The sequence below is a fragment of the Aethalodelphis obliquidens genome, unplaced genomic scaffold (assembly GCF_003676395.1).
Source record: "Aethalodelphis obliquidens isolate GAN/ISIS:26980383/991018 unplaced genomic scaffold, ASM367639v1 scaffold21, whole genome shotgun sequence".
NCBI lineage: Eukaryota > Metazoa > Chordata > Mammalia > Artiodactyla > Delphinidae > Aethalodelphis > Aethalodelphis obliquidens.
In genome coordinates this window covers 16192680-16217262 of record NW_020837965.1, presented here as the reverse complement: position 1 = coordinate 16217262, position 24583 = coordinate 16192680, and the positions used below count along the sequence as shown (strand labels likewise).

The window sequence follows — 24583 nt, the reverse complement described above, 5'->3', positions numbered from 1 at the left end:
AAGATAGTGAGAGCAGAAATATGGCTAACACTTGACTCCCCAATCCGCTTACCCCCCACCCCCGTGTGGGTCTGTGCCTACCTTATCTTTCTTTTTTTTTTTTTATAAATTTATTTATTTTATTTATTTATCTTTGGCTGCACTGAGTCTTTGTTGCTGCGCGCGGGCTTCTCATGCGGTGGCTTCTCTTGTTGCGGAGCACAGGCTCCAGGCACGCGGGCTTCAGTAGTTGTGGCGCACGGGCTTTAGTTGCTCCGCAGCAGCATGTGGGATCTTCCTGCATCAGGGCTCAGAACCCGTGTCCCCTGCCTTGGCAGGCAGTTTCTTAACCACTGCACCACCAGGGAAGTCCCGGGGCACTCTTTCTAATTTGATACAAGTACCATGTAAACTCTGATTCTACAGCTCTGATTCTGGATTTTGTTCCATCAGTTATCTCCCCTCTCTGTTATGAGGTCAAGTTCTGAGATTCAACTAAGTCATTCCCATCAACATATAAGCATGCTTTAGTTTGGAAAGCACAACAAAATTATGAGCATTTCTAGCCTTTTGCCATGTCTCCTCCCCATCCTGTCCTCATACAGGCCTGTGGACACACACCCACCTGTGCATACACACGCACACTCACTCACACTGTCTAAAGCAAAGGGGCACTTATTTCTCAGGAAACAAAAGGAACTGACTTCTTGCTGTATTGATTGGAAGAAACGTGAAGCTGAGAACTGGGAAGGTCAGGTAGGCAAAAGTGATTTACATCAGAAAGAGCAAAGGGGAAAACTGTCAAGAGAGAATTCCAAACCTAGCTAAACTATAACATTCAAGAATGAGGGTGAAGAAAAGAAATTGTCACAGATAAGGCATCAGGAGAGCTTACTATCCAGAGACTCCCGTGAAGGAGTGGGATGCCAGAAATAAAGACAGACCTAGAAATGTAAGCTGTAAGTGAGACAGGAACCTTGTTTGTGCTTTTTACGAGACCTAAGCCTGCCCTTCTTTTTTTTATAGCTGCAAATATTCCGTTGTGTGAACTTAACCAGAGTTTACTTAGCCTGTCTCCTATTGATGGATACTTGGGTAGTTTTCTAATCTTTTGCTTTTGTATTACAAACAATGCTGCCATTAATAATTTATACCGAACAAGTTTGTACATGTCTGGGTATATCAGTACAATACATTCCTGGAACTTGGATTCACACATCAAGGAGTAAATGCTTGTGCAATATTAAAAGACAATCACAAATTGCCCTTCATAGAGGTTTTTACCGTTCACAAGGATATTAAAATAAATCCTCGTGAGCTAAAATGTTTCAGCAAAACACAGGGGTTTCTGGTAGTGATGAGGGAGAGGGGAACTACAAGTGTCCCAAAGATAGTGAGGTCGTGTGGCAGGGGAAAGAAAGGGGGAAGTGAACTTATTCTTAAAAGTATAGGGATTTACCTTTGGGAAAGACATCTTCTAAAATGATTGAAGGAAGGATAGTAAGAATGGGGTGTATGTGGCTGTCCAGCCAGGAATTTGAAGGAGTTAATACTTGGTGATTTATTCATTCACTTATTCATCTATTCAACAGATGTTTGTTGAGCCAGACTTATTTAGACAAAGAAGATTCCATAGTGAGCAAGACAGATAAAGTCCTGACTCTCCTGTAGCTTCCCATTCTCCTGAGGGAGCTAGACCATGAACAAGTACACAAATATATGCAGAATATGATTGTAGAGAGTAACAAGGGTTTATTGAAATTAAAGCAGGAAGAGAAGTAGAAAGTGAAGGGAAGATAATATTGTATTTAAGCATGGTGATTATAGCAGGCCTCTCCAAGGAGGTGAAATTTAAGCAGAAACTCAAATGATTTGAAGAAATGATTTCGACAAAATATGTCCAGACAGAGGTGCAAAGGCCCTAAATTGGGAACTTGGCGTGAGGCAAAATCTGTGATACATCTATACTCAATGTATATTGAGTGCAGTATGCAGTCTCAAACCTCTCAATACCAATTGCTGTCATTTGTCACCCTATTTTATCCGTTGAGCCCTCTGACTAACCTCACCAGACTTTAGGTTTCGTGTCAAGAACTATCCTATTTACTATTGTATGCTATTATTAGACTGCCTTGTAGATAGGCTGTCTCAATAAATATTTGCAGAATCCATGAGTGAATAAATGAAGATGGACAGGAGTCCAATCTTGGATGAGCTTAGTAGCCATGCAGCATGGAACTTTGAGCAGTCATATACCTCTCTGGGCCTCAATTTCTTCATTTTAAAATGGGCATGACAATATCTACCTCTTAGAGGTGAAGTGATTAAATAACATTACATAAGAAAAACCTCAGCCCGGTTCACGAATCAAAGTAGCAACTTTAAAAAAAAAAAAAAAAAAAGCTGGGTTTTCTCCCCAGACAGATAGTCAGAAACTTCTGAAGGCAAATGACAGAAACCAAACTAAAACTGATTTTAGCAAAGGAGAGGAAGTTGTTGGCTCATGTGAACAGGGAATTCAAGGAGTGAATGAATCCAGCTTCCAGACATGACTGGATTTAGTGCCTAACAGATGTCCGTCCAACCCTGTCTTCTCAGCATTTGAGTCTGTTTTCCTCTACATTAGCTTCATTCTCAGTGGGTTTTCTCCAATTGTCAGTAAGAATAGCCACCAGGTTTATGTGCCATCAGTTTAGCACTCCCCACAGGAATAAAGTATCTCTTCCCCGGTGGTTCCAGCAAGCCTCAGCGCCGACTCATTAACCTGACTTGGATATGTGTTCATTCCTGACCCACCTTTGTGACTCTAAATCAGGCCTGGGGCATGAGCTCATCCTTGGAATAAAGTTAGCCTGATCAGATTAAATTATCCCCAAGGATATTCACTGGACTATTACGAGTTTTATTCCAGGTAGGAAAAAACAAAAAAAAGAAGGGATCTAAAGAGTAAAAAAGGAATCAGGGCCCGATAAAGATTCTATACTAATTGCCCAGCTATAATCATGATAGTTATGGCATCCTGAAAAACTGCAGATTAACATGAGAACTCAAAAGCTCATTGATATAAAACCATAGGTTGAAATTCAAATAAATTATTGTCCACTCCATTTTAAAAGGCTTTTTTGTTTGTTCAGTGGTTTTATCAATATATAATTCATATAGCATAAAATTCACCCACTTAAAGTGTACAATTCAATGGCCTTTAGTATATTCACAGAGTTGTGCAAGCATCACCACAATCTATTCTAGAACATTTTAAAGGCTTTTAATGCACAGATTATGCAGATTTTATTACTGGTCTTTAAATATGTAAGAAGGTCTTCCTTTTGTCTCAACAATAATATGAGAGTCAGAATCTTCCTATGTTGACCAAAAAAATACACAGGGCTTCCCTGGTGGCGCAGTGGTTGAGAGTCCGCCTGCCGATGCAGGGGACACGGGTTCATGCCCCGGTCCAGGAAGATCCCACACGCCGCGGAGCGGCTGGGCCCGTGAGCCATGGCCGCTGAGCCTGCGCGTCCGGAGCCTGTGCTCCGCGATGGGAGAGGCCACAACGGTGAGAGGCCCGCGTACCGAAAAAAAAAAACAAAACACACACACACAACCTAGAAGTTGAGTTGTTTTATTCAGTGGACAAAACTGAGGACATAAGCCTGGGACACAGACTCTCAGATAGCTCTGAGAGACTACTCCTAAGAGGTAAGGGAGGAGGAGGATATTTAGGAGTTTTTGCAACAAAGACCAGGTAGTCAGAACATCAAAAGATTACTGTTAATTAAAGAAAACCAGATATCTCAAGTTAAGGAATTTAGTCCTTTTTCTATGTACGGAAAGATGCAAGAGTCTGGGCTCCCTGAAATCATTCCTTTGATGTGCACCTCAGCTATCTGGGGCCAGTATCCTGTGCTTTGTCATCCTGAGTCTCCTCAGGGTGCATCCTTGGGAGGTGGCTGCAGTGACTGAGGGCTTGGCAGTGGGCAGCTCATTTGTCTCCGTCCTGAGTTCCCTCAGGGCTCACCATCGGAGTGGCTGTACTGGCTTGATGGCTGCAACATCCTTTGTTTACTGATATGGCAGGCAACATTTTTTCAATGACACCTATAACAAAACCATCTCAAATTCTTGCATATAATTCATATCCAACATCTATAATCTTGCCTTCTTGGAAGCTTCTCCTGTATGACCAATTTTCCAAAACCTGTATTTTGTGGCTTTTTTTCTTATTGCTTCTTGCTGCTGTCAGGCCTCTGGGAAGTCTCCTTAAACCTAGCTCAGCTGAAGGAGAATAAAAGATAAGCATGTGGCCCATTTTAACTGTAATGAAAGATCAACAGCTCCTGAGAGCCTCGGAAAGACAGCTCATGGATAGTAGCATCTTCCACTAACATATGTCAATCATGCGAAATTTCTTTTTATTCCTTTTTTGTGTGTTGTTCAAAAAGCATATTCTTGTTTCTTGTCCTCATTCTACGAACTTTTATTTTGCTGGCATACAGCTTTCCTTTTTTTATTTGCCTCACATCCCTGAACTATTGAACTTTTAAAATTTCTTATAAGTTTTTCTATTTTTACATCTTAAGGCTACATATTGCCTAAATGACATTTTTGTTTATTTATGTAGGTTGACTACATCAAAGGAAAACTGTGGTATAATGAAAGATGTTTTGCTAACAGAGAACATTTTGAAGGTAAATTTTAGTTAAAGAACTATTAATAAGCTTTTTTCAACATAGCTAGCATATATAGATTAGATAAAATGAAATAAAATAAAAATAGAATTAAATATAAAGATAGGTTTGTTTTGTATAAGTTAATGGCCTAAAACTGGGGGAAAAATTAGTTTAAATCTGACACAATAGGCATGCCCTGTTGTAAGTGCAAGAAAATTGTATTGTAAATGATACAATTTAATTGTATCATTTAATTAGTGATACGTTTAAAAATATAGATCCTACTTATAATTTCTGTACCTTTATATTTTATAGTTGATTATGTTACTATCACCTTTGAGAGAAACAGGACCCTAAGTGAGGTATGGTATTAAATATTTCAAAAAGTAAGAAATTTTATGGTGCATGATTTCATAGGTTGTTATTAACCTAAAAAATGGCAATTTTTAGACTCAAAAGCTTAACAATCACTCTTTGCTCCCAGTGGTGCCTGTACTTAGATTTAATGGTAATTAGCTAATTATGTTAAATCTAGACCCACACAGTGGTTCTAGAAAAACAATCCATGCCAGAAAGGGATGCTTTACAGTGTTTTCTAGACTCATATCCCCCAGAAGAGAAACACAGGTATTAAAGATATATCACTATTATTTGTGGCCAGTCATGACAACACAATTAGTGTAGTTCATTAGTTTATTTGCCTGCAAGAACTAATTAGGACTTCTTTAGTTCAAGAATGGCATTAACTTTTCCTTTGTCTTTTTGTAGGCAAGCTCTTGTTTTTATAGTAAAGAACCATTTCTTGAATGGTTACCTTGCTTACCCCCCATTTCAAAAGGAATGAAAACTATTCTTTCAACTGTGGTAACATTTCTTGTTGACCAAGAGCAAAGTTCTGGAGTCTACCTCTTCCATAACCAGGTAGGCCTTATAGCCCAGAGGTGATTGCTGTTGACACCACAATAGTGAAAACTTACCTTTGCAAAACTTATTTCCAAGTTCTTTTTATCTTTGACAATAGAAGGTGATAAAATTGGCTACAGTGAAATTATTTATGGTTAACAATATAGTTTGATACTTCATAGATGTCTTGCCTCTTATTGTCATTCAGTTTGATGAAAATGGAAAATACAGAGCCGTTTGTGTAGTAATGCTTCTTTGCTTATTCTTCAGGAGAATGTAAGCTGAGTTTGGTCTATATAAATTTAAGTGTCTGTAGAATGGTTAGTTTAAATGAACAAAAAGTGGAACTAGCCCTACCCTCATGATTTTAGGGGAGAAAGAAAATAATTTTCCTCTGCCCTCTTATGTTCAGTTTTAGGGGCCCTGCAAATTAAACTGACAAAAGACAGATTAACAGGAGAAAAGAAAACAATTTCTTTATGCATGCAGGGCCCATACATGCGAGTGAAAGTCAGTGATGAGTAATTCAAAAGGTAGTTAAAATTTGGAGGTTATATGCCATCTTAATAGTTTAAGGGGTTGAGTGAGAAAGGTACTTAAGGGAAAACAAATGAAAAGATAATGGTTTACAGGAGAACAAACAGGAGGTAAGGAAGTTTGTGATGTTTGTTTGTACAGGTATGCGTGGTCTTTCCGTCTCCTTCAGGGCCATGAAACTCCCCTGGAGAAGGGATTTGGGGTAGGTTTTGTTCACATTCTGCCTTCTGGGAGTAGATCTGCTCTGAAGAGGAATTAATGGCAGCCTTTTATCCCAGAAGTTGCTGCTTTTCGTCAGATAAGGGAAGGATTTTGTCTGCATCTCTTGAATCTCAAATATCTTCAGCTTAAAATAATCTTTATACCAAAGTGGCATGCCTTGGGGGTGCATATGCTGATCCCCTTCAAAATCATGATCTGACAGAATTGGAGTGGAGTGTGGCCTAGGCATCCACACTTTTAAAAAGTAGTTTGACATTATAGTTATGAGCATGGGCCTTGGAGTCTGTTGAGTTCAGTAATGATTCTACAATAAATCCCCCCATGACATTTATTATTTAATAATAATAATTAAATTATTATTAATTAAATTATTATTATTAAATAATAAATGGGAAAATTATTTAATCTCCTTTACTTCATGTTCAACATCTATAAAGTGGACATGTATGGTGGGGGGAGGCAGAGTAAAGAGATACCAATAGTTGCTAATCCTTCCAGTTCTATGCTGTGTTAAGTGTTTTGTTGCTATCTTAATCCAAATCCAAGTAACAGGAAACTCTAAAAATTGTAACATAGACTAGTACTATTGGTGGAAAAATTCTTATGATTTGCTCCTGCTTTGTTTATCTATTTCTAGAAAAATACCACTGTCTCTGTGAGGATCCTAAAAAACAACAAACCAAGATTAATACAAAAATTTCCAATTTTCTTTTTTCCTTCATCATTCTCTTCTCCTGTTGGAATGACATTCCACCCACGAAGCCATTTTCTGTATGCTTATGGTAATCAGGTGTGTATGAAACTTCACACTCTAGTATAGATGTAAATCATTCACTTGCTCTATGCTGAGTGGTTATACATCAAGTAAAGAACAGGGTTGCTCTGATGGTCAGGGAGGTGGAAAGCCTGATGAAGAGAGAATGAGAAGAGAGGAATTAGTGACAGTGAATACAAACAAATATTTTGCAAAGTTTTGCTGAAAAGTGGAGCAGGGAATTGTGGCAGTGTTTGAAGAAAGAAAGGTCAAAAGAAGAGTTTTTTTAAAGATAGGAGGAATTACGTTGTGTGCTTATGGGACTTATTTGGTAGAGAGGAAAAGCTGACGATGCAGGAAAGAGAGGAAAGAAATTTCTGGAGTGACATTTCTAAAGAGGTGAGAGGAGATGAGGTCTATGAACTAGTGGAGAGATTGGCCTTAGGAGCACAGACAGTTGTTCTATAGTAACGGGAGGAAGGAAGGGTTTTCGGGTTCAGAAGCTGGTAGGTAGGTTGGTAGCTATGGTAATGGAAGTTGTGGGAATTTATCTTCTATTTTCTCAACAAAAATCAAAGTTATTGTTTACTAGTGAGGATGGAGGAGGAATGTTGAGGGGTTGAGGAAAGAGAGAACAGAGTAAAATAGTTGCCTAGGAAGATGGGAGAATGAACTGAGTAAGGTAATCCAGTATGATTGCCTGAGCTTTGTGCTCATGAATTCAATATGTGACCAGTTCAGCATTATCAAATGTTCTTTTCCACATTCAACTGTGGAAAAGGCAGGGGGTTGTATTAACCACAATACAACAGTTTCTTGAAGTTCTACCAAGAAACTATTAAGAAGTGAAAAAGCATACAGAGGGGAATGCAATAAGACAAAGGAAAAAACTTAAGAAATCAAAGGCATGAATTTTAAAAAGTAGCGAACAAAATCTATTGACTTGCAGAAAATCTGATTGTCTATATAGAAAATCTAAAAGATGCATACAAATTACTAAAACAAGATGGGAGTTAAAGTTAAACTAGGCAGGAGGTAAAGTCGATTTCATTTCTGCACATGATCAACAATAAATTTGAAAACACAATTTTTAAGACACTATTTACAATAGCAGAAACAAAGCAAAACAAAACAGAAATCCACAAACAAAAACTCTAAGTACCTAAGAATTAATCTAAGAAAAGATTTCTAAGACCTATATGTAGAAAATTATAAACTTCACTGAAGGACATTTAAAACTTTATAAAGAAATGAACATAAACATGCTTGTGGACAAGAAAACTTGACTTATAATACCAATTCTTCCTTAAATTAATCTGTAGATCTAATACAACTCTAATCAAAATCCCAAGATTTGTTGTGGAGTTTAAGTTGAGTCTAAAATATATATGGTATATGTCAATTATACCTCAATTAAAAATTTTTTTAAGTAAAGCAAAAAGAAAAAAAATAATTATACATGGAAAAACAAAAGACCAAGAGTAACCAAGACACTTCTGAAGAAGAATAAGAAGGAGGGACTTGTATTACCAGATATTAACACTATTTTAAAAGTTGTAATAATTTTGGTAATGCAGTTTTGGGCCAGGAATACACAAATTGACCAATGGGATAAAATAGCCCACAAGTAGACCCATGCAAATCTAGAATATTGATAGAGGCCAAAGTGACATCACAGGGGGAAATAAGAGACTGCTCAAAATGGGATGGGAAGTTTGGTTATACATATGAAAACTGTTGAAATATATCCCCACACTGCAACATACATCAAGCTCAAGTTCTGACAGATTACTAATTTAAATATCAAAACTTTTAGAGGGAAAGAAATGAATATCTTTCTGAACTCAGTGTGGGAAAGCATTTTAAAACAAGACTAAAAAAACAATAACCACAGGGCTTCCCTGGTGGCACAGTGGTTGAGAGTCCGCCTGCCGATGCAGAGGACACGGGTTCGTGCCCTGGTCCAGGAAGATCCCACATGCCGCGGAGCGGCTGGGCCCATGAGCCATGGCCGCTGAGCCTGCGTGTCCGGAGCCTGTGCTCCACAATGGGAGAGCCCACAGCAGTGAGAGGACTGTGTACCGCAAAAAAAAACCCCAAAAAAACAATAACCATAAAAGAAAAAGAGAACTTCACCTTCATTAAAAAGAAGAATTCTGGATCAGCAAGATGGCAGACTAAGAAGCTTCAGGCCATTGCCCTTCCACAGAGACACTGAGTTAGCAACAATATACAGATCAGAGTACCTTTACAAGAACTTTAGAGACCAGTTGAGAAGCTGCAGCACCCAGACCAACATAAAACCAAAAAAGGATTCTATCAAAGGGGTGGGAAAATTTGCAGTGTTTGCCCATCTGTCCTGCCCCCATTCAATCTGGCATGGCACAACCAGGAAGAAACCTCCCACACCAGGGATCCTCCCTTGGAAGAGAGACAGAAGAGTGGGCCTTGTGTCCAACATTCTGGCTTGTCTGGGGGCTGCTCAAGGGACTGGTTTCTGTCTTGCCTAACTCAGAACACTGATGCAACATGCAGCATTGTTTGGAAACTGCTGAAAAGGGGGAGTAATATTGACAAGATGGCAAGCTAGGAAGTTTCAGACCCTCACTTTCCCCCAGAACCACAAAGATAGCAATATACAAACCAGCATACCTTTGCAAGAACTCTACAGGCCTGTTGAGAAGCTACAGCACCCAAACCAAGCTAAAACCAAGAAGGAATTCCAGCAAAAGGGATAGAAAAACTTGCAGCATTTTGCACATATATCCATGCCTCTCCTCCTATTTGGCTTAGTGCAGCACAGCTTGAAGGAAACTTCCCACACCGAGGAGTCTCCCTCAGGACAGAAACAAAAGAGCTAACAGTGCATCCAGTGTTCTGGCCAGACCAGGGGCTGCCTGACAGACTGGAATCTGTCTCACTTGACTCAAAGCACTGATGGAACTGGCAGCCTTGTTTGGAAACTGCTGAAAACAGATATGATCACTACAGCATGTTAAAATTGCAGTTCTGCAGGCAGATGCCAGCGGCGGCAAGAGCTTATGGGCTTCTGAGAAGAAGCAGGGATAAGCAGTTTAGGGAATTTGAGACAACTAAAAGCACAGAACAAGCCAGAGAAGACACATCCTCAGAAAGGATTTCAGAGGTCCTAGAATCTCTAACTGGGCAGATTGGTAAAGGTCTGCATAAAGCCAGTCCATAAAAACTGGAAATGTGGTTGCTTTATCTGATGCCCAAGTCTCAAAACAACAACAGCAACATCAGAAGGCATGCAAAGAAACAGGCATACATGATCCAATCAAAGGAACAAAATAAAACTCCAGAAAATGACCTTAAAGAAATGCAGATCTATGAGATGCCTGATAAAGAATTGAAAACCACTGTCATAAAGGTGCTCAATGAGTCAGAGAAGAACACAGATAACTAAGTGAAATCAGGAAAATAATGCATGGACAAAATGAGAATATCACAAAGAGATAGAAATCATTTGAAAAGGTCAAACAGAAATTCCGGAACTGAAAAATACAATAACTGAACTGAAAAGCTCACTAGACAAGTTTAACAGCAGACTAGATCAAGCAGAAGAAAGAATCAGCAAATTGAAGAGAGGTTATTTGAAATCATCAAGTCAGAGGAGCAAAAAGAAAAAAGAATGAAGAAAAGTGAAGAGAACCTCAGGAATTTACAGATACTATCAAATGGGCCTACATATGCAATTATGGGAGTCCCAGAAGGTGAAGAGAGAGAGAGAAAGGGACACAGAGCTTATTTAAAGAAATAATGGTCAAACACTTCTCAAATTTGAGGGGGAAAATGGACATACACATTAAAGAAATTCCAATCAGAATAAGTCCAAAGAGACCAACACTGAGACACATTATAATCAAACTGTCAAAAGTCAGAGACAGGATCTTGTAAGCAGCAAGAGAAAAGTGACTTTGTCACATACAAGGGAACTTTCATAAAATTATCAGTGGATTTCTCAGCAGAAGCAGTGCAAGCCAGGAGGGAGTGGGATGATATATTCAAAGTGCTGAAAGGGAAAAAAAACACAAAAAACTGTCAATCAAGAATACTGTAGGGCTTCCCTGGTGGCGCAGTGGTTGAGAGTCCACCTGCTGATGCAGGGGACACAGGTTCGTGCCCCGGTCTGGGAGGATCCCACATGCCGCGGAGCGGCTGGGCCCGTGAGCCATGGCCACTGAGCCTGTGTGTCCAGAGCCTGTGCTCCACAACGGGAGAGGCCACAACAGTGAGAGGCCCACGTACTGCAAAAAAAAAAAAAAAAAAGAATACTGTATTTGGTAAACTGTCATTCCAAAATGAAGGGGAAATTAAGATTTTTCCCAGGTAAACTAAAGCTGAAGGAGTTCATTACAACTATACTTGCTCTGCAAAAAAACTGCTGAAAAGAGTCCTTCAAGACAAAACTAAAGGATGCTAGATAGCAACATGAAGTCACATGAAAATAAAAAGTTTTGCAGTAATATAAAAACATGGACAAATACAGTAACTTGTATTAATGTTATTTTGGTGCGTAAGTTCACTTTTAATTCTTGTATAGGATTTACATGAGAAAAATATTTTAACAACTATAAATATGTTAACAAGTATATAATATAAAAGCATGTAATTTATGACATCAATAACGTAAAGTGTGGGGGTGGAGCTGTATAGGAGGTGATTTTGTATGCAGTTGACGTTAAGTTGTTATCAGATTAAAAATAGAATGTGGGCTTCCCTGGTGGTGCAGTGGTTGAGAGTCTGCCTGCCGATGCAGGGGACACAGGTTCGTGCCCGGGTCTGGGAAGATCCCACATACCATGAAGCAGCTGGGCCCGTGAGCCATGGCCGCTGAGCCTGCGCGTCCAGAGCCTGTGCTCCGCAATGGGAGAGGCCACAACAGTGAGAGGCCCACGTACCACAAACAAAAACAAAAACAAAAACAAAACAAAACAAAAAAATAGAATGTAATATTTTATGTAATTGCAGTGGTAACTACAAAGAAAAATATATATGTGGAATATATACACAAGAACACAAGAAGGAAACCAAAGCATGTCACTACAAAAAAAACCCCAAAAAACACAAAGGAAGATAGTAAGAGAGGAAAGGAGGGACAAAAAGCTACAAGACATACGAAACAATAAACAAAATGGTAATAGTAAATCCTTCCCTGTCAGTAATTATTTTACATTTAAATAGACTAAATATCCCAATCAAAAGACATAAATTAGCTGAACTGATTTAAAAAAAAACACAGGATGCAATTATATTCTGTCTACAAGAGACTCACTTTAGATCTGAGGACATAGGCTGAAAACGAAAAGGTTGAAAAAATATTTCATGCAAATGGCATCCAAAAGAGCAGGGATGGCTATACTGTTTTGTAATCATACAAAATAGACTTTAAGTCAGAAATCATTGCAAGAGACAAAGACATTATATAAGAATAAAAGGTCAGTTCACCAAGAAGATATAACCATTATAAATATTTATGCATGAAACATCAGAGCAAACTTTGAATATAAATATGAAGCAAACTTTGAAAGAATGAAGGGAGAAATAGATAGCAACATAATCGTAAGAGACGTCATACTCCACTTTCAATAATAGATAGAACAATCAGACAGAAGATAAATAAGGAAACAAGACATGAACAACACTGTAGACCAATTGCACCTAACCGATGTGATCAGAATACTGCACCCAGCAACTGCAGAATAAATTCTTCTCAAATACACACAGAACATTCTGTAGGAAAGATCATATGTGAGGCCACAAAACAAGTCTCAACACACTTAAAAAGATTGAAATTATACAAAGTATATTTTCCAATCACAGTGGAATGAAACTAGAAGTCAACAGAAGGAAAACTGGAAAATCCACAAGTATGTGGAAATTAACACATTCTTAAACAACCACTGAGTCAAAGAGGTAGTCATAAGGGAAATCATAAAATACCTTGAGAAAGTTAAAATGAAAACAAGACATATTGCAGCACTATTTACAATAGCTAAGATGTGGAAGCAAGCTAAATTTCCATCAACAGATGAATGAATAAAGAAGATGTGGTGTATATATACACAATAAAATACTACTCAGCCATAAAAAATAATGAAATAATGCCATTTGCAGTAACATGGATGGACCTAGAGATTATCATACTAGGTGAAGTAAATCAGACAGAGAAAGATAACTATCATATAATATCGCTTACATGTGGAATCTGAAAAGAAAAAAAAAAAGGATACAAGTGAACTTATTTCAAAAACAGAGACTCACAGACATAGAAAACAAATTATGGTTACCAAAGGGGAAAAGGGGGTGGGGAGAGGGATAAATTAAGAGGTTGGGATTAACACATATACACTACTATATATAAAACAGATGAACAAGGACTTACTGTCTAGCACATGGAACTATACCCAGTGTTTTTTAATAACCTATAAGGAAAGAGAATCTGAAGAATATATATATATATATATATATATCTGAATTGCTGTGCTGTACATCTGAAACTAACATGATATTGTAAATCAACTATACTTCAGTAAGAAAATAAAAAATAATCTGTGAATAAAAACTTATGGGATGCAGCAATAGCAGTACTAACAGGGAAGTTTATAGCTATAAACACATATTAAAAAGAAAAATCTCAAATTAACAACCTAATTTTACGACTTAAGGAACTAGAAAAAGAAGACCCACCAAACCAAAGCTAGCAGATGGAAGGAAATAATAAAAACTAGAGAAGAGATAAATGTAATTGAGAATAGAAAAACAATAGGAAAAAAAGCAATGAAATTAAGAGCTGCTTTATTGACAAGCCTTAGCTAGATTAACTAAGAAAAAGAAGACAACTAAAATTGAAAGAGGGGACATTACAATTGATGTCACAGAAATAAGGAGGATATGAGAATATTATGAACAGTTGTATGCAAACAAACTGGATAACCTAGAAGAAATGGGTAAATTCCTAGAAACATACAACCTACTAATTTTTAAATTGTGAAGGCATGGAAATCTGAACAGACCAATAACTAGTTAGGAGATTGAATCAGTAATCAACCCTCCCAACAAAGAAAAGCCCAAGATGGGATGGCTTCATTGGTGAGTTATTCCAAATATTATATTTAAAGAAGAATCAACACTAATCCTCCTCAAACTCATACCAAAAAAAATGAAGAGGAAGGAACACTTCCAAGGTCATTCTATGATGCCACCATTATCCTGATACCAAAGCCAGACAAGGATACTACAAGAAAGGAAAACTAGAGACCAAATCCCTAGAAAACACTGATGCAAAAGTTCTCAACAAAATACTAGGAAACTGAATTCAGCAGCACATTAAAAGGATTATACATACCGTGACCATGTGGGATTTGTTCCTAGAACACAGAGATGGTTCAACATATGAAACTGATCAATGTAATACACCACATTAACAGAATGAAAGAAAAAAAATCACAGCATCATCTCAATTGATACAAAAGAGCATTTGACAAAATTCAACATACTTTCAAGATAAAAATAGTTAACAGACTAGAAATAGAAGAAAACTACCTGAACATAATGAAAACCATATATGAGAAACCCACAGTGAGCATTATGCTCAATTGTGAAAGACTTAAAGCTTTTCCTCTAAGATCAGGAAGAAGGCAAGGAAGCCCACTCTCAACACTTGTATTCAATATAGTACTGGAAGTTCTAACCAGAGCTATTAGACAAGAAAAAGAAATTTAAAAGTATCTGCATATAAAAGGAAGAAGTAAAATTATCTCTATGCACAGATGATATGATTTTTGTATGTAGAAAACTCTGAAGATTCTACAAAACAAAAACAAAAAAACCTGATTAGAACTAATAAAGGAATTCATCACAGAAGTCTCATTTTAATATGGATAAGCACTCTCCTCCATATCCAAATACATCCAACACTTCATCCTTTTATGAGCAAGGAGGACCAGTTGGGAGATGATGGAATAACTTTGTTCTTTGGTACATTCACAATGCATACTGTTTAAAACTGAAGACTGCCATGTACACTTTTGCACAAACTCTAGGAAGGAAATAGACGGTTGACCAAGTAGGTAAGGAGTCTGTCTGTACGTCTGTGTGTGTGGGATGGATGTGGGAGTATGGTCATGGTGCATGACTTTTCTTATGTAGGAAGATTAGGTAACTGATGACTGTTACATGGCAGCTCTTTAGTGAGGTATCATCTTTTTATTCCCTTAGGTATGGCTTTCAATTGATGGCGGCAACACCTTTGAATTAATAGCTGACTTTCATGATGATATCATAAAGAATACTTATCATAGTTTTTATACTTCAGCTATTACTTTTGTTTCCCAAAGTGGAAAGGTTTACTTGACAAAGGCAGGTGAGGAATTCACTTTTATTGGTATAAGCACTACCTGTGAGCCAGGGATTAGAAGATTTATTTTAAAATCTGCCATATTAATGAACTAATCCTAAGGTCACAGACCTATTAGGGGTGATGGATTTAAAACAAAATTTTACTGTAATGAAAATAAACATAACAAAATTTACCATCGTAACCATTTTTAAGTGTATAGTTCAGTGGTATTAAATACATGCAAATATTCTGCAAGTATCTCCAACATCCATCACCATAACTCTTTTCATCTTGAAACTCTATACCCTTTAAAAAATAAATGCCCACTTCCCTCTTCCCCACAGCCTCTCACAGCTACCATTCTACTTTCTGTCTCTATGATTTTGACTACTTTGGTGCCTCATATAAGTGGAATCATACAGTGTTTGTCCTTTTGTGACTAGATTATTTCACTTAGCATAATGTCCTCAAGGGTCATCCATGTAATAGCATATGTCAGAGTTTTCTTCATCATTAAGGCTGAATAATATTCAGTTGTATGGTATATATGACATTTTGCTTGTCCATTCATACATCAGTGGACAATTGGGTTGCTTCCATGTTTTAGCTATCGTGAATAGTGTTTCTATGAACATGGCTATACAGATATATCTTTGAGACCTGCTTTTATTTCTTTTGAGTATATACTCAGAAGTGGGATTGCTGGATCATATGATAATTCTATATTTAATTTTTTGAGGAACTGCAATACTGTACCATTACAGTACAATACACAGCACTGTACCATTTTACATTCTGACCCCCAGTGCAAAAGAGTTCCAGTTTCTCCACATCATTGCCAACCCTTGTTATTTTCTGGTCTTTTGATAGTAATCATCCTAATGGATGTGAAGTGGTTTTTCATTATAGTTTTGATCGCATTTCCCTAATTATTAGTGATGTTGAGCATCTTTTTATGTCCTTATTGGCCATTTTTTAATCTTCTTTGGAGAAATGTCTTTTCAAGTCCTTTACCTGTTTGTTAATCAGATTGCTTGCTTTTATTGTTGAGTTTTAAGAGTTTTCTATTTATTCTGCATATTAATCCCTTGTCAGATATATGATTTGCAAATATTTTCTCCCATTCTGTGGGTTACCCTTAACTAATTTGGTTATTTCTTAAGTAGTTTTTTGATGCTATTGTAAATGGAATTGTTTTCCTATTTTTGTCTTCTAATTATTCATGTTAGTGTACAGAAATGCGACTGATTTTTGAGTGATGATTTTATATCCTGCTATTTTGCTAAATTCCATTATTAGTTCTAATAGGTTTCTTTCTTTTTTTTTTTTTTTGTAGAAGCTTTAGGGATTTCTACATATAAGATCACATCATCTGTGAACAGAGATGATTTTACTACTTCCTTTTCAATTCTGATCTTTTAACTTCTTTCTCTTGCCTAATGGCTCTGGCTAGAACTTCCAGTACTATATTGAATTGAAGTGGTGAGAGTGGGCTTCCTTGCCTTGTTCCTGATCTTAGAGGAAAAGCTTTAAGTCTTTCACCCTTGAGTATAATGTTCACTGTGGGTTTCTCATATATGGTTTTCATTATGTTTAGTTAGTTTTCTTCTTTTTTTATAATTTTTATTGGAGTATAGTTGCTTTACAATATTGTATTAGTTTACACTGTACAGCAAGGTGAATCAGCTATACATATACATATATCCCCTCTTTTTTGGATTTCCTTCTCATTTAAGTCACCATAGAGCACTGAGTAGAGTTCCCTGTGCTATACAGTAGGTTCTCATTAGTTATCTATTTTATACATAGTCAATAGTGTATATATCTCAATCCCAACCTCCCAATTCATCCCAGTCACCACCCCCCATAGTTTTTTTCTATTTCTAGTCTGTTAAGTGTTTTATCATGAAAGTATGTTGAATTTTGTCATTTTGTCTTTTGTATCAGTTAAGATGATGTTGTGGGTTTTTTTCTTTCATTCTGTTAATGTGGTATACTACATTAATCAGTTTTCATATGTTGTTTGCATTCAGTGTTCCTTGCATTACAGGAATAAACCCTACTTAGTCATGATGAATAATCCTTTTAATGGACTGCTGAATTCTGTGTGCTAGTATTTTGTTGAGGATTTTTGCATCATTACTCATCAGGGATATTGGTCTATAGTTTTCTTTTTTCTGTTTTGATAGTGTTTTTGTTTGGCTTTGGTATCAGGATAACACTGGCTTCATGGAATGAGTTGGGAAATGTTCCCTCCTTTTCAATTTTTTGGAAAAGTTTGAGAAGGATCAGTATTAGCTCTTCTTTAAATGTTTTGTTGAATTCACCAGTGAAGCCATCAGGTCCAGGGCTTTTCTTTGTTGAGAGATTTTTTATTACTAATTCAATTTCCTTACTAGTTTCAGGTCTATTCAGATCTTCTATTTCTTCACGATTTACTTCGTCTGTTAGGGTTTTTTTTCTAGGAATTTTTCCATTTTATTTAGCTTATCCAATTTGCTGGTGTACAGTTGTTTATAATACTCTCTTATAATCCTTTATACTTCTGTAGAAGTAGCAGTAATGTTCTCACTTTCACTTCTGATTTTAGTAATTTGAGTCATCTTTCTTTTTTTCTCAGTTCATCTAGGTAAAGGTTTATTAATCTTTTCAAAGAATCAACTTTTGATTTTATTGATTTTCTGTCTTGTTTTTTGACTCTCTATTCCATTTATCTCTGCTCTAATCTTTATTATTTCCTTTTTCCTTGCTAGCTTTTGGTTTACTTTGTTCTTCTTTTTCTAGTTCCTTAAGTTTTAAAGTTAAATTGTTGATTTGAGAAATTTCTTGGTTTTTGTTTTAACAACTTTAATTGAGGTATAATTGACATATAACGTTATATTAGTTTTAGGTATACAACATAATGATTTTATATTTGTAGACATTGCAAAATGATTACCACAATAAGTCTGGTTAACATCCATCACCATACATAGTTACAGATTTTTTTTTCTTGTCATGAGAACTTTAAGATCTACTTTCTGAGCAACTTTCACATATGTAATACAGTATTATTAACTACAGTAACCATGCTGTACATTACAGGTATATGTAATTTTATTGTGCTTAGCTTTATTGCACTTTGCAGATATTGCTTTTTTTTTTTAACGAACTGAAGGTTTGTAGCAACCATCCATTTTCAGATGATGGTTAGCATTTTTCAGTGATAAAGTATTTTTAAATTAAGGTATATACATTGTTTTAAAGGCATAATACTATTACACCCTTAATAGACTACAGTCTAGTGTAAACATAACTTTTATATACACTGGGAAACCAAAAAATTCATGTGACTTGCTTTATTGCAATGTTTGCTTTATTGTGTTGGCCTAGAAACAAACTTGCAGTATCTCCTAGGTATTCCTGTACATCTCCATGACTTATTTATTTTATAGTTGGAAGTTTATACTTTTTGGCTCCCTTCACTCATTTCTTCCTCTCACTGTTGTGGCCTCTCCCGTTGCGGAGCACAGGCTCCAGACGCGTAGGCTCAGCCGCCATGGCTCACGGGCCCAGCCGCTCCACGGCATGTGGGATCCTCCCATACCGGGGCACGAACCTGTGTCCCCTGCATCGGCAGGCGGACTCTCAACCACTGCGCCACCAGGGAAGCTCTCTTCCTTATTATTAATGTAAATATTTAGAGTAATAAATCTCCCCCTTAACACCACTTTCACTTCATCCCATAAGTTTTGGTATATTGTGTTTTCATTTTCATTTGTCTGTAGGTATTTTACAATTTCCCTTGTGATTTCTTCTTTGGTAGGTTGCTAGTTCAAATGAGTGTTGTTTAGTTTCCACAATTTTGTGAATTTCCAGTTTTCTTTGTTATTAATTTTTAACTTCATCTCCTTGTGATCAGAGGAGATACTTTGTGTGATATTTATCTTTTTAAGTCTGTTGAAACTTAATTTGTGGTATAACATATGGTCTGTCCTGGAAATTGTTCCATATGCCCTTAAGAAGTGTATGTACTGTTGTTGGGTGGAATGTTCTGTGTATGTCTATTAGATCCAGTTGGCTTACTGCACTGTTTAAGTACTTGATGTCCTTACCTATCTTCTGTCCGGTGTTCTGTCCATAATTGTGAGTGGGGTATTGAAGTCTCCAACTACTGTTGTTTCAGCTGTTGATGTCACAAAATTACATCCTTATACATTGTGTGCCTCCAAACATAAATTAGTAATTCTTTTAAATGCATAAGTCTCCTAAATTATGTAGAAAATGAGATTTGGAGTTACAAACCCAAGTTAACAGTAAGTAATACTAGCTTTTACATTAATCATTTTTTCTTTAAATGTATTAGTCTCTTAAATCATATAGAAAACACAAGTACACTTACAAACCATTATTCACTTTGCTTCAATGATTTTTCTTTCTGTTCCTCAGACTCGCTAATCTTCATTGTCCTATTTTCAAATTAACTGATTCTTCTACCTTTCAATCCCTCTAGCAAATTTTTTTTTTTTTGCAGTACGCGGGCCTCTCACTGTTGTGGCCTCTCCCGTTGCAGAGCACAGGCTCCGGATGCGCAGGCTCAGCGGCCATGGCTCACAGGCCTAGCCGCTCCGTGGCATGTGGGATCTTCCCGGACCAGGGCATGAACCCGTGTCCCTTGCATTGGCAAGCGGACTCTCAATCACTGCGCCACCAGGGAAGCCCCCCTCTAGCAAATTTTTAATTTCAGTTATTGTGCTTTTTCAGCTGTAGAATTTCTTTTTGGTTCTTTTAGTTTTTCTATCTCTTTATTGATATTTCCATTTTGTTCATGTATTATTTTCTTGACTTTTTCCACATCTTCCTTTAGTTTTTTGAATATCTTTAAGATGGAACATTTCTGTTGATTTAATTTTTTCCTTTGAATGGGCTATATTTTCTGTTTTTTTTTGTATGCCTTGTGATTTTTTTGTTGAATACTGGACATTTGAATCTAATAGTATAGTAGATCTGGAAGTCAGATTCTCCCCCTTCCCCAGGGTTTGCTTTTTTGTTGTTAATGTTTTTGTTTTTTTATTGTTGTGGGCTGTTTCTGTGCCAAGGATTAGCCTGAGATGTAAACTCAAGATCTTCTTAGGTCTTTCCTGAGCCTGTACCTTTCCCCAAGTGTATGTGGTCAGTTTCTAAATTTTCCTTGTGTATGCAGTTGCTTTTGAATGTCCTAGTCTTTCTCCCCAGCTTTACTGAGATATAATTGACATAATATTGTGTAAGTTTAAGATGTACAGTGTAATGATTTAATATATGTATATATTGCAAAACGATTATCACAATAAGGTTAGTTAACACATCAGTCATCTTACATAGTTATAATTTTTTTGTGTGATGAGAACTTTTTAGACTTACCGTCCTAGCAACTTTCAAATATATGTATAGTATTGTTAACTATGTCACTGTACTGTATGTTGCATCCTCAGAACTTATTCATCTTATAATTGGAAATTTGTCCCCTTCAACCACCTTTACCAATTACCCCTTCCCCATTCCCCTGCCACCACACTCCTGGCAACCACCATTCTGCTCTCAATTTCTATTAGTTTGACTTTTTAATAGATTCTACATATAAGTTAGGTCATACAGCATTTGTCTTTCTTTGACTTATTTCACTTAGCATAATGCCTTCCGTTTCATCCATTGTTGCAAATGGCAGGGTTTCCTTCTTTTTAATGGCCAAATAATATTCTATTGTGTATATATACCACATTTTCTTTATCCATTCATCTGTTGGTGAACACTTAGGTTGTTTTCCTGTCTTGATTATTCTGAATAATGCTGCTTTGAAAATGGGGATGCAGATATCTCTTTGAGATAGTGATTTCATTTCCTGTGGATATATACCCAAAAGTTGAATCACTGAATCATATGGTAGTTTTATTTTTGATTTTTGTGGAGTCTTCACACTGTTTTCCACAGTGGCTGCACCAATTTACATTCCCACCAACAGTGTTCTCTTTTCTCCACATCTTCACCAACACTTGTTGCCTCTTGTCTTTTTGATAATACCTCAAATGTCCTAGTCTTTAATGTCTGGTTCCCAAAAGGGAAAAAAAAGAGACAAATGATGGGGTAGATAAGGGGGAAGGGCCCAGACCTTTAAATTCCCTGGAAATCATTTCAGCCAGTGGGGAGTGGACTTGCAACACTGAAAGAGGTGCAACAAGAATGGCCACCCTCCTTTTTGTCTGCACCTCTGTGATAAGAAGCTGCAATCAGCAAACAGAGCACAGATCCCCAATATTTGGAGAACAAGGTCCTTTTTGCCCACACTGGCTCCTGCAAGCTGTGTGCAACAGCCCCAGGAACACATGCATGACTGCCTGCCCTGAGGCTAGAGGTGGAGGATGGGTAGCTTCTACTGTGCTAAGGGCTGAAATTAACCACAATTTACTACCCGAGTCTTCCTCTGGAAGTTGCAAGCCTTCAATAGACTCCAGAGTTCCCAAACTATTACATCAGATAGATTCTTCCAGTGCAATTGTTGTCCAAGTGGGGAGAGAGATTCCTAGTACATCCCATCTTCCCAAAATCCTCTGGTGGGGGGTGTGTGTGGTGATGATGGATTTTTAGGATCTACAAAAATAGGATCCTATGAACAACCCTAAAGCAGGGGGACTCTGAAACATCATGCTTTATTCTCATTTACAATTTCAGTGATTTTTTTTACCCTCCCAAAGACAAATAATAATAACTCCCACTCACTGAGCTACTATAGTTGTACTCAGCATGTTACAAATATCATCTCATTTAATATTCACAACAACCAAGTTGAAATAGGTAATGTTAAATTACTTTTACAGTTTAAATTGATATGATTAAACTCACACAGCTTGGGCTTCCCTGCTGGTGCAGTGGTTAAGAATCTGCTTGCCAATGCAGGGGACACGGGTTCGAGCCCTGGTCTGGGAAGATCCCACATGCCACGGAGCAACGAAGCCTGTGTACCACAACTACTGAGCCTGCGCTCTAGAGCCCACGAGCCACAACTACTGAAGCCCATGTGCCTAGAGCCCATGCTCCGCAACGGGAAACCACCGCAGTGAGAAGCCCGCACACTGCAACGAAGAGTAGCCCCCGCTCACCGCAACTAGAGAAAGCCCATGTGCAGCAATGAAGACCCAATGCAACCATAAATAAATAAATAAATAAATTTATAAAAATAAATAAAGTCACACAGCTTGTAAGAGGTCGAGGTGGGTAAATGATATATGGCTCTCCATTTACTTGGTTTGGTAATTTTGTCATTGATGTCAAATTTCGTCATTGATGTCATTGATCAAGCCTACATAGCTCCTCTCAGTTTGCACAGTTGAAAGGAAAAATTCATATTGATTGACCTTATTGACAGATGCCTCCCCACTTCCAACACAGTTAAATTTTGTTAACCTGTCTTGGAGCCTAGAATGATAAAGGGACATGACTCTCAATTTATTTCTCTATCTCTATGATCTGCCTTTTCATGTTGTCGTCATTCAGTTATTGAGGCTTTGAGATCTTGTCTTGTTGAATCTATTAATTCATTAAAGTCTTTTGATGCAAAATACAGAGGAAATTTTACCTTATCTTGGGATATGCTTTGTCCAACTGGATTCTTTATATCTCTTATATGCTATCAGTGCCTTCCTATTCTGCCTTTTCCTCTCCCCTTCCCTTCCCTATTCTACCTTCTTCTTTACCCCTTTTCTCCCTCACATCTTCTCCTCCTTCTCTTCCTCCTCCTCCTCTTTTTCTCTGGTTCATCACTAAAGTGTGCAGCACTGGTAGATCGTCAGTTTGCTCTGATGCAATGTGGGTAAATTATTCTTGAGACTGTTTGCTTCACCTCATCTAGGTAGCACTTGATTCATTCTCTCAACTCAGTAAAGGACCTTGGAAGGTGGTGAACCTGACTTCACTTAAGAGGGCTGGTTTTTCCCTTTGCTTTTCCTTTGGAAACCATCTCATCCACTGTCAACCTCTGTCTCCTTAGGAGGATATTACTGAGAGTCCTCAGGATTTTGTTGATTTACCTTCCTTCTCTCTATATTGCTTTAAAGGGTTAGACATAGAGTAGTGTGACCTGTTACATCAGAAGTTTCTCTTCCTTTCCTTAGCTCATACTTTTCTACCTTTTGGCATAATATGGTTCTTTTGTTGTTGTTGTTGATTCCTGCTGGTGGTTTTGTTTACTCCAATTTATTTATTTGTTAAAATATACACAACACAGATTTTAACATTTTAATTTCTTTTAGGGGTATGGCTCAGTAGCATTAGGTATATTCACATTGTTGTGCAACCATCATCACCATCCATCTCCCTCCAGAATGTTTTCATCTTTCTAAACTTAAACTCCATAGCCATTAAACAATAACTCTCCATTCTCTCTTCCCTCCAGCCCCAGGCAACTACTTTCTGTCTCTCTGAATCTGACCACTCTAGATACCCCATATAAGTAGAATCATACAGTATTTGTCCTTTTGTGACTGACTTATTGATTTAATATGTCTTCAAGTTTCATCCATGTTGTAGCATATATCAGTACGTCATTCCTTTTTATGGATGAATAATATTTTATTATATGGATTTGGCACATTTTGTTTATCCATTCATCAGGATATTTGGGTTGATGGACATTTGATGTTTTTTACACTTTTTTGGCTATTATGAATAATACTATTATGAACATCTGTGTACAAGTTTTGTGTAGACATATGCTTTCAGTTCTTTTGGGTATATACTTAGGATTCTCATTGCTAGGTCATATGGTAACTCTATGTTTAACGTTTTGAAGAACTGTCAAACTATGGCTGTACCATTTTACATTCCCACCAGCAATGTATGAGGATTATTTCTCTACATCCTCCCCAACACTTATTATTATCTGTCTTTTTAAAATTTTAGTTACTGTAGTGGATGGGAAATTGTATCTCGTGGTTTTGATTTGCATTTCTCTAATGACTAATGATATTAAGAATCTTTCCATGTGTTTATTGGTCACTAATATATCTTCTTTGGAGAAATACTTATTCAAATCCTTTGCCAATTTAAAATTGAGTTAATTGTTTTTTTATTGGTGAGTTATAAAAGTACTTTATAGGGCTTCCCTGGTGGCGCAGTGGTTGAGAGTCCGCCTGCCGATGCAGG

General features: G+C 37.2%; 1 protein-coding gene and 1 long non-coding RNA gene across 2 annotated transcripts in view; one reads left to right on the top strand and one right to left on the bottom strand.

Moving 5' to 3' along the window:
- The window catches only part of CATSPERB (catsper channel auxiliary subunit beta), a 125684-nt gene that overhangs the window by 49731 nt on the left and 51370 nt on the right, over positions 1–24583 (top strand). Inside the window, exons 10-14 of the mRNA XM_027120355.1 lie at positions 4601–4667; positions 4965–5011; positions 5418–5570; positions 6949–7101; positions 15307–15451. Coding sequence (XP_026976156.1) covers positions 4601–4667; positions 4965–5011; positions 5418–5570; positions 6949–7101; positions 15307–15451 — 565 coding nt within the window. The remainder of the gene's footprint in view (positions 1–4600; positions 4668–4964; positions 5012–5417; positions 5571–6948; positions 7102–15306; positions 15452–24583) is intronic.
- On the bottom strand, positions 294–14537 carry LOC113627585 (uncharacterized). Its single transcript, XR_003435617.1, has 3 exons — positions 14364–14537; positions 2736–2743; positions 294–305 (listed from the first exon to the last, which is right to left on the bottom strand). It is a non-coding gene; the product is annotated as an uncharacterized LOC113627585 (long non-coding RNA).